We start from the raw sequence: 10,268 nt of genomic DNA, 5'->3' as shown, positions 1-10,268 counted from the left end.
CCGCGCACCCCCGCCCCGCCCTGGCCCCACCATGACCGGCTCCGCGGCCGACACTCACCGCTGCCCCCACCCCAAAGGCGCCAAAGGCACCCGGTCCCGGAGCAGCCACGCGCGGCCCGTGAGCCTCGCCACCAGCGGGGGCTCGGAAGAGGAGGACAAAGACGGCGGGGTGCTGTTTCACGTTAACAAGAGCGGCTTCCCCATCGACAGCCACACCTGGGAGCGCATGTGGATGCACGTGGCCAAGGTGCACCCCAAGGGGGGAGAAATGGTGGGCGCCATCAGGAACGCCACGTTCTTGGCAAAGGTCAGAGGCTTCGATGGACGCGAGGGGGTGGGCAGGGAGGGGAGCACTTCAGTCTGTGCAAAGCAAGCGGAGGCCGTGTCCATTTTCCCGGTCCTGCTAGCGACTCCCTTCGGCTCCCTAGTCTTCCGGCCAGCCCCTGCCCCTTGGCTTCATTGAGATGTTTGTCTCAGAAGTGGGGGAGGGAGAGGTAGAGGGCTTGCTGCTCTGGGACTGTGAGGTCTGGTTGTGCCAAGGTTTCTTTAATCTCCAGCCAAACTTTGTTGACTCGCCCCCATGGACATCGTCCTGCAAAAGCTGTGGCCGCCAGGTAACAGCAGCCCTGCCAAGAAGGCACAAGCCCCCTAGTGATCCACTCTACTTTTCCTCTTTGGAAACTGTAGGTCCTCCCCTGTCTCTCCCTAGCAAATGATTTATTAGGCTGTGAATGAATTTTGCAACCAACCAGACTTCTCAGCTTGAATCATTTCTAGACTTCTTGCCAATTTTTTTTTTTTTTTTCATGACAGTGACTTTCACCTCTGAAGCTTACAAAGCGGTGAAGTATCTCTTTTCCCAGCTTATCTGAGGTCCCAGAAAAAAAGAAGAGTTTTGGCCATGGCCAAAGGGACTTTCCAGGACACGTGATGCATTAGTCTCACTGGATAGAGAAAGAGGCTCAGGAGTGAAACTCATTCTATCTTGGAGAGAGGCCAGTGAGCCGATTGAGTTTGGTGGCCAAGGCTATCGTTTCTTAAGAGGGAGGGAGGGAGGGAGATGTGCCATGGTCACTAAGACATCAAAATGCAAACTGGGGAGAAATACTGCACAGCCTGGGGGTTAGAGCATGGCAGATGGTTTCCCTTGCCCCCTGGGGACACTGGTGTGGCTGAGAAGATTCCTGGGCTGGTCTAGGAATGCCAGACCTGAGACCTGAAAGGCCATCTGGCTGAGGCCCCAACCTGGAGCATCTGGTGATCTGAGCATCTGAGCCCTGCAGGCCGGAAAGCTGTGTGTGCCCTTGGGGGAAGTGACAGAGCCCTTAAGCTTCCTGCTGCAGTCAGTTAGTGTTTTATTACCAGTAGGTCAAGGAGATCTTCATTATGCCCAACGAGAATCTTTCCTGCTTCAGTGTCAGCTGTAATTACCCTTGCTGAGCTCTCCTTGAGCACAAGAACAAGATTGGTCTTGGCTGGCAGTTCTGACTTCAGATTTTGCCCTTACTTGAGCGAGCCTTGCTTTACTTATGGAGGAGCTGGGAGCCCTTTAAACCTGGAAGAGAGGTGGCCACAGGGGACAGAGGCCTGTTCCTGCTGTCCCATGCTGCCCGTTCTACTTCAGCCTCCTTATCACCAGCCCTGCTTCTAACTGTGGCTTCATCGTCCCTCCTGGTCTTGTGTGTGGCGACCCCTTTTCTCTATGGGAATCAGGAACGTTTGTTTTGGTGGAGACCAGGCTTCCCTCCTTCTTCTTTTGCAAGATGTCCTGGGGCTGGGGGGACTCATCACCTTACAGAGCTGTCCCAGCCTGGCCAGATTTGGGTTTTGGTGGCTGGGAAACTCTTAGGTGGAACAGAAATTCGCCTTCTTCACCCTCACACCTCATCACCATTGATTCTTGTTTTGCCCTTTGAGTCAGGGTAACCCACGTCTACTTCCTTTGCGATGATGTTACGACATGGCGTTCCTGGAGTAAGGAAGGGACTTGGAGTAAAAATGAAGGCACTGAATTCTAGTCCTGGTTGTGTTACCTCTGGGTTTTGGCCTCAGTCACTCGTTGAGAATCTCTGGCCTTAGTTTTCTCATCTATGAAATGGGAGTAGACCAGATTTCATGTGAACTTCTTTCCAACTCTTTAATCCCTGCTGATGTGACCCAGGTATCTCCAGGTCTCCGATGATCTGTGTGACAACAGAGGTGCCCTGGAACAGGTCCTCAGAACTGTGACATTTGGTCATTCGGCATCTTCCTTTAGTTCTTTGTCCACAGGTAGCTCCTTTCATTGTTTCTTAGGTGTCACAGTTGCAGTTCAAAACACTTTCCTCATCTTCTTTCCAGGACACTTGCTAGTTTGTCACCAGACAGTCCTCTAAAATAAATACATATGAAACACAATATTCTTTTTTTTTTAATGTTTATTTATTTTTGAGAGAGACGGGAAGAGCAGAGAGAGAGAGCAAGAGAGAATCCCAAGCAAGCTCCACGCTGTCAGCACAGAGCCCAATGTGGGGCTCGATCCCTGGAACCGTGAGATCATGACCTGAACTGAAATCAAGAGTTGGACGCTTAACCAACTGAGCTGCCCAGGATCCCTGAAATGCAGTATTCTAAATGTTGTCTGAGCAGTTTAGAGCACAGATTACTAGTCCCTGAGACCTATACCTGTGGCTAAATGTTGTATTCTTAAAAAGAGCAAAAGAAAACAAGACCCTGTTTTTACATAGCAGCCACACCATATTGTACTTTCACAGTAACCCAGAGTCGCAGGAGAACCCCTTCCAAGCCAGGAAAACCTGGGGCCAAACATGGATCGGCCTTGGCGTTTTGAACCTAAATTAAAAACCTAACATTTCTCTCTCTTACGTTGCATCGTAATAGCTGGTTCTCCACCCGAACTCCATCGTGACATGCCTCCTCTCCCAGGTCCTGACGTTTCCCAAACCCTTACCCCTACCTAGGTCCTCAGATGGGAACGGCTGGCTTCCAAACATCTGTTTCCGGGGGCCACTCCTGTCTGGTACAAGGTTGTTCTTGCACTCAGCTTGGCAGACTTTTTCCTTTGGGCCCTTTTCTCCTTTAACCAGTGTCTTGCTGAGGACTTTGGACAGAAGAGGAGTGGTGGGGGCTGGTAGAAGGGTTGGAAAGTTTCAGAGAGACTAACCTTTTTTGGCAATTGAATATGGACTAAGAAGGAGTGCCTGGGTGGCTCAGTCGGTTAAGCAGCCAACTTTGGCTCAGGACATGATCTCGTGGTTCATGAGTTCAAGCCCCGCATCAGGCTCTGTGCTGACAGCTCAGAGCCTGGAGCCTGCTTCAGATTCTGTCTGTCTGTCTGTCTGTTTGTCTCTGCCCTTCCCCTGCTTGTGCTCTCTCTCTCTCTCTCTCTCAAAAATAAATCAAAACATTTTTAAAAAATTAAAAAAAGAATATGGACCAAGAAGCAAAAGGAAAGGACAGGGGAAGGTGCCAAAGGCTTAAGAGGAGGACTGAATGACCCTTCTTTGCGAGACATTTTGTTAGCAGCCGTGGGAAGTTCTGTTCACAGGTCCAGGTACCCCCACCTGGGGGGGGCTCACCTCCCCTGCAATCCTCCTTTTCAATATGTGACTGCAGGCCTCTCCTCTGGTGGTTGCTGGGTCCAAGTCAGCAGCTGACTAGGTGACGGCCAGGGTTTTCAGGGAAAGTACGAGAAAGTAGCAGGGTCACTTGGAGGATGATAGAGGAAGGAAAGGGAGAGGTGGAGAGAGTGGCTGGCCTAGAAAAAATAGCACAGTGTGCTAGGAAACAGCTCCTCCTTTCTTGACTGGCTGGAGCTGGACTCTCCAAGGGGCAACCAGGATGCATTCGACAGGAAACAACAATGGTTTCTTATAGACCCCAGGGTTTTGTGCCTTGTTCTCATGTTGTTTCTAAATTGGGAAATAATTCACTTTTATAGGACTCAGCTTTGCCTGAGTGAAGAAGTGTGAGACTATGAGGTGAGAGCATGCAGTCAGGGCCCCCCCGCCTGTCCCCCTGCTAGCTCGCTCGGGCAGCTCACTTCCTCCTCTGTCCTGGATTCAGAACCGTGGTCTGTCTTTCCTGCTTGGCCCAAGGTTGAGACCCTTGGACTTCCATACCAGGCCACCATCAACAGGTTCCTGGCTGCCCCGGATGCAGGGGCCTGGGGTCCATCTGGGGCTCATGAATGATGTTCTATGCTTCTCCAAGTTGCCAGAGAAGATTCTTCTGCCTGGTACCTGCACAGGCACTTATATTTTCCAGAACAGGAGCAGCAAAAGGCTTTGCTTTCTTCTTGTTATTTCTTGTTAAAGATTACTGATGCTAAGCGTTCTGGCTGCCTCCTTGGCTCCTTTTCCCCCTTCGCGCGTGTGTGGGGATGCCAGTTACACACCTGTGTCCCTTCACATCACTTCTTGCATTCTTTGGACAGGTAATTATGTTTGCCAAGAATGGGATGAGAGAGAGCCTGACCACAAAAGCCTTGCCTGTGGTTTGTTTCATTATTCTAGAACACCTGTCTTCCCATCTATGCCACTACTACCCTGTCCCCCACCTCCCAGGACCCCCAACCCCAGACCACAGGCACAGCACCTGTGTGGAGAGGCTGGTTTTGCTCTCTTCCCTCTGGATTCCACCTTCATCAGCTGGGCAGCGGCTTGAAGGGCCGGTTGCAGGAGGCAGGAGACAGGAACCTTGAGGGGAAGGGCCATGGAAAATCTAGGCCAGGGTTTCAGGTGAAATAGGGCTGGAAAATACCGTGAGGAGGGACTCTCAGGATCCGTCAAGGAGGGGGGAAGAAAAGGGAGCATGCCATGGACATTTTATAAAAAGGTTGTACAACTGTATGTTCCCAACGCGCTTTATAAGAGCATCCCATCAGCATTGAGTGTCCGCATTTCAGAAGATCTCTGCTAACTGGAGGTGAAAAGTGACATTTAGCAGTGGCTTTGCTTTGCATTCCTTGAATTATTAGTGAGCTTGGAAATTTTTTCCAAAAATTGATTCACTATTTGCATTTCTTTTGTGCATTGTCTTTTCATGGCTGTTAAAGAAATTGTGGTAAATATACATAACGTATAATTTACCATTTTAACTATTTTTGAGTGTACAGTTCTATGCATTAAGTACATTCACACAGTTGTGCAACGATACCACGTTCCCCCTCGGGAACTACTTCCTCCCAGCTGAAACTTTGTACCCATTAAACGCTAACTCCCTGTTCCTTCCTCCCGTCAGTCCCAGGCAATCACCCTGTTCCTTTCTCTGTGTATGAATTTGATTACTGTAAGAACCTCATACAGTTGTCCCCCCCCCCCCCATCCACTGTTTCCCTTTCTATGGTTTCAGTCACCCATGGTTACCCGAGATCTGCAAGCAGATGATCCTCTTTCTGACCTACGGTCATAAGGTCAATAGTAGCCTAATGCTGCATGGCAATGCCTACGTCATTCACCCCATTTCATTTCATTATGTAGGCACTGTATCATCTCATATCTCGAGAAGGGTGAGTACACAGAGAGTTGGAGAGAGATGATATTCACATAATTTTTATTGCAGTATATTGTTATACTTGTTCCAATTTATTGTTGATTGGTGTTGTTAATCTCCTTACTGTGCCCAACTTATAAATTAAACTTTATCATCGGTATGTATGCGTAGGAAAAAACGTAGAATATATATAGGGTTTGGTACTCTCTGCAGTTTTAGGCATCTCTTGGGGTTCTCAGAACGTATGCCCTGTGGATAAAGGGGGACAACTGTAGAAGAGGTATATCGTACAGTATTTCTTCTTTTGTGCCTGACTTATTTCACTTAGCATAATATCTTCAAGGTTCATCCATGTTACAGCTTGTGTCAAAATGTCATTTTTTAAGGCCAAATAATACTCCATTTTATGTGTATACTACATTTTACATGTTTTGGTGTTTTTTTGAGAGAAACAGAAAGAGAGAGAGTGTGTGTCTGCATGAGTGGGGGAGGGGCAGAGAGAAAGGGAGAGAGAGAATCTTAAGCAAACTGGGTGCCATCAGCACAGAGTCCGACTTGGGGCTTGAACTCACAAACTGTGAGATCATGACCTGAGCCGAAATCAAGAGTTGGATGTGTAACTGAATAAACCACCCAGGCGCCCCTATACTACATTTTAAAAAGTAAACTCCACACCCAATGTGGGGCTCAAGCTCATGACCCCCAAGATCAAGTGTTGTACATTCTACTGACCCGGCCAGCAGGTGCTCCTATACCACTTTTTGTCCATTCACCTGTTAGTGGACATCTGGGCTACTTCTACCTTTGGGGGCCGTTTTTTTTCCACGAAGGCCTGAACAGTTTTATTTTTTATTTTTTATAATTTAAGTAGTCTCTACGCCCAGCATGGGGCTCGAACTCACAACCCCGAGATCAAGAGTCCCATGCTCTACTGACTAAGCCAACCAGGAGCCCCTGAAGAGTTTTCTCATCACTTTGTATGAACTGTTCATGAATTAAGGATGATAAGTTATGGTCAGGACGTGTCCCAGGGGGAAGTGGATGTTTTCTCCTCTTTCATGAGGGTGAGAAGGCATCTTCACGATGTTCTGAGTGTGCAGAGACCCAGGCCTTGCTGATTCTGTTTTCCAGTTTCAGAAGGTGAGGACTATCCAGGCTTCCCCAGTCTAGATCCTGAAAACACATTGTTGATGAACAATCACATAGCCTTCTGGGGCGCCTGGGTAGTTTGGTCAGGTAAGCGTCCGACTTTGGCTCAGGTCATGATCTCACGGTTTGTGGGTTCAAGCCCCGCGTGGGGCTCTGTGCGGACAGCTTAGAGGCTGGAGCCTGCTTTGGACTCTGTATCTTTCTCTCTCTTTCTCTCTCTGCCCTTTCCCTGTTTGCACTCTCTCTCTTTCTCTCAAAAATAAAACATTAACATTTTTAAAATCTATAATAAAAAAATAATAATCACCTAGCCTTCAAGAGCACCAAATGCCAATCTCCAAGTTGCCTGCTTTTTAGTTGTAGTTTATTTATTTATTTTGAGAGAGAGAAAGAGAGAGAACGCAAGTGGGGAAAGGCAGAGAGAGAGAATCCCAAGCAGGCTCCACACTGTCAGCACAGAGCCCGATGGAGGGCTGGAACTCAGGGACCATGAGCCCATGACCTGAGCTGAAGTCGGATACTTCACTGACTCAGCCACCCAGGCTCCAGCCCGAAGTTGCCTGCTTTATACATTGGGGCATATAATCCTCACAGTCAGCCCAGAAGGTTTGAAGTAGGTGACACTCTCCAATTTTATCAGGAAAGAAACAGGCTTAGAGAGGTCATGCAGCTTGACCAGGGTCCACAGTTAGGTGGCAGAGCAGGGACTGGGGCCTTGTGTCTGTCTCCTAATTACCCACCAAGGAGCCCACCTGGCTTATACTCCTCATCCTGTGGCAGCATCGGTGGCCTGAGATGCTGGCTGGGAGCTGGCCCCCCAGCCCGAGCCCCAGCCAGCCGTCCCAGACAGCAGGGTGAGTTGTAGCCTGATGACATCATCCCCTCAGCTGTCTCGGCTTCTCTCCCCACCACAGCCCTGATCCCCAGCTGGGGCTTGGGGAATGTGGCCGCCACTCCTGCACTCTTTCGGCCAGGGCTGAGGTAACCAGGCAGCTGTTTTTAAAAGCCCTTGGGCGCCACCGGGCTGCTATTCTGAGGACCAGCTGCCACCTGGTCCCACCCCACCATCTGGCTCTCGTGGGTTCTGCTGGGCTTGGGGGAGTTGAAATAATTTGGTGGTTGGCCCCTCTGGCTACCTCTGAACCAAGTCCCTCTGGCTATGGCGGGGCTCCGGCCAACAGACACCCCTGCAAGGATCCCTTAGGTGGCTGGTGATTCTTTGGGACATTTCCCCACACTTACCATCTTTTCTATTAAGTAGGTACAAATAGCACTTTTCTGTATAGAAACATGCTTGTGCCTTCATGCTGGATAACTTCCCTCCTTCCTGTGTCTCTGTGCTCCCCTGCCACCACCTTGTACTTGGCCTAGAGCTTGGAACGTAGCAGGTGCTAAAGAAATGTTCACATCTCCCCTTCTCTCCTCACTTCCCTGTGAAATCTCTGGCACAGTCTTACACAGAATTCCAGGTATGGGTCGATCCGTAGGTATCACTGCAAAAAACGACAAGCTTGACTCTAGCGTTTGTAAGGGCAGAAATACAAGGATACATTCCATATTTTGATTCTGTGTGTGTGTGTGTGTGTGTGTGTGTGTGTGTGTGCATGTGGGAGGGTCATGTAAGCAAATGGTCAAATTGGAGCACTTTGCTTGGAAAAATTACTCTCCGAGACAGGAATGTGGCTTGAGTTGATACGTTGTAAACAAAATGCAGTTTGCAGAACAGCTGTGCAAGCATGCACCCGCACCTCCTACATTCCCTCCCAGGGGCGCACACACACTCAGCACCTTGGCTGTGAAGTAGGGCGTGGGACTAGTTTCCTTTTTGCTGAAGGGGCAGTTGCTGTGAGTAGGAAGTCAGTTGCAAAGCCAAGAGAGAAGAGAGGCACTGAGAGGAAAAGAATGTCAAGTAGCATTTTAAGTCAATGCAGCCAAAGGTGTGGACCTTGGAGAAGTATGGCAGAGCCCGCCCCCCCCCCCCCCCCCCCCCCCCGCCACTCCTACCTGCCGCAGGCCCAGGGGCAGCATCCCTGTGGGGTCTGAGCCTGGAGCACCGCGCCGGGAGGCGGGGGGGAACATCCTTCAGCGGCGTCTGGCTCTGGTGCCCGGCCAGGCTGCCCGGCGCTGTCCCCAAGAAGTTTCTCCACCGGCGGCTCCACCTTCCATCAGCTAAGCACTAAATCCCCAGGGCCTCCCTTTCCCTGTTTTCTCGAGGATGAACTAATCCGCCCTGGGGCCCCTTCTGCTCCTCCCTAAGTGGCTTACGCCTGGAGGAGTCTCCTCTTTCCCTCCTGGCGGTGGCACTGCTCACCGGAGCCTGAGGCCAAGCTTAAGAGCCTAAGAAATGGGGAATAAAGCACGCACTGCATCATCCCTTGCCTCCCAGGAGTGGCTGGATTGGAAGCCCCTGCCCTTTCTTGCTCTGGGCCTCGTTGGCAGGGTTGCTCAGAGCCGCCTGGGGTCTCAGAGCTGGTGTCTTAGCTCTAAATTCCTGTAAAGAGTCACTTACCTCTCCCTTTCCTGTCCTTGCTTGCTATTACTCCTTTCTCCTCCCAACAGAGCTTAGAACTGTGTGCCCTCGGTTGTAGACACTGGTGAGTGTTGACCAAGACTAGGAAAGGGAGACTGGCAGCTGTCAGGGTGAAAGGGTAAGGTGGCTTACGGGTCACAGGGGCTGCACTGAACTGGGAAGAGTCAGGGCATGAGGGGAATCTTTACTAATCCACGTGGGCCAGACTCAGAGAAGGGCCGCGATGGGCGTGGTGTTGAGGAGAAATGGCGCGTCGGAGCGCCATGTTGCATTTTTTCAGGGTACCATTCATCTTGTGTTCAGTGGTCCCCTTGAGCATAATGGGTCATACCAGCCATGCAGGAAAACATGCAGTCCCTGCAGTAAAACTCTGAGGGTTAACGGAGCACTTCTGTGAACATCCTGGGCCAGGCTCAGTGGGGGACACTATAGGACATAGTCCTTGGCTTCAAGGAGACACTGAGGCTCCTGTGGGAAAGCAGGCTGTGTTCACATTCAACACACAGAGGGCCCTAGAGAGCCACAGTGACCCAGGGCAGGTGTGTATGGAGGGAACATACAAGGAAAACTTCGGCAAAGGACCGGCTGGTCTGGGGGGCCCTATGCAGGTGGCCATCTGCTGTCAGGAGCAGCTCTCTGGTGCCTTCAGTCCTGTGCCTGCCCTCAGAAATTGGGCCCCAGAGCGTCTCCTTGATAAAAAGTTCTCTCTGTACTTCTTTGCAGCCTTCAGTGCCCCAGGTTCCAAACTACAGGCTGTCGATGACCATCCCAGACTGGCTCCAGGCAATCCAGAACTACATGAAGACACTACAGTATCCTTCCATCCAGGGACTGGGCAGACCCGGCCAGGGAATGGGCATGGTGAGCTCCAGTCTGGTGGCGGGTCTGTCCCCAGTCGGTCAGCACATGCTCTCTAAGATTGGTGAGGCCGGGCACGAAGGGATGTCCCAGCGTGAGTGTCTAGAAAGCACCGTAATAGAGGGTGTAATTGCAGTGGTCAGACCCTTCCCCCTTTAGGCAGGTGCGGGCCAGGACAGCAAGGTGCAGTGAGGCAGCAGTGGCCCCCTGGATCCCCTCTTCTTTCCTTCCCCTCCTG

The 10,268-nt window shown here is 50.7% G+C and overlaps 1 protein-coding gene across 8 annotated transcripts in view; it reads left to right on the top strand.

The window, feature by feature from the left end:
• Nucleotides 1–5: 5 nt before the first annotated feature.
• Nucleotides 6–10,268, top strand: part of VASH2 (vasohibin 2) — a 39,412-nt gene continuing 29,149 nt past the window's right edge. For 7 of the 8 annotated variants that reach the window (XM_047840919.1, XM_047840916.1, XM_047840917.1 and 4 more), the window contains exons 1-2: nt 6–307; nt 9,896–9,984. In XM_047840919.1, the coding sequence (XP_047696875.1) occupies nt 32–307; nt 9,896–9,984 (365 nt within the window). In that variant the 5' untranslated portion in view covers nt 6–31. The remainder of the gene's footprint in view (nt 308–9,895; nt 9,985–10,268) is intronic. The other variant, XM_047840914.1, reaches the window with a different exon arrangement.

Source organism: Prionailurus viverrinus, chromosome F1 (assembly GCF_022837055.1).
Source record: "Prionailurus viverrinus isolate Anna chromosome F1, UM_Priviv_1.0, whole genome shotgun sequence".
Taxonomy (NCBI): domain Eukaryota; kingdom Metazoa; phylum Chordata; class Mammalia; order Carnivora; family Felidae; genus Prionailurus; species Prionailurus viverrinus.
The sequence above is the reverse complement of the archived record's forward strand: the minus strand, read 5'-3'. Positions and strand labels throughout refer to the sequence as shown.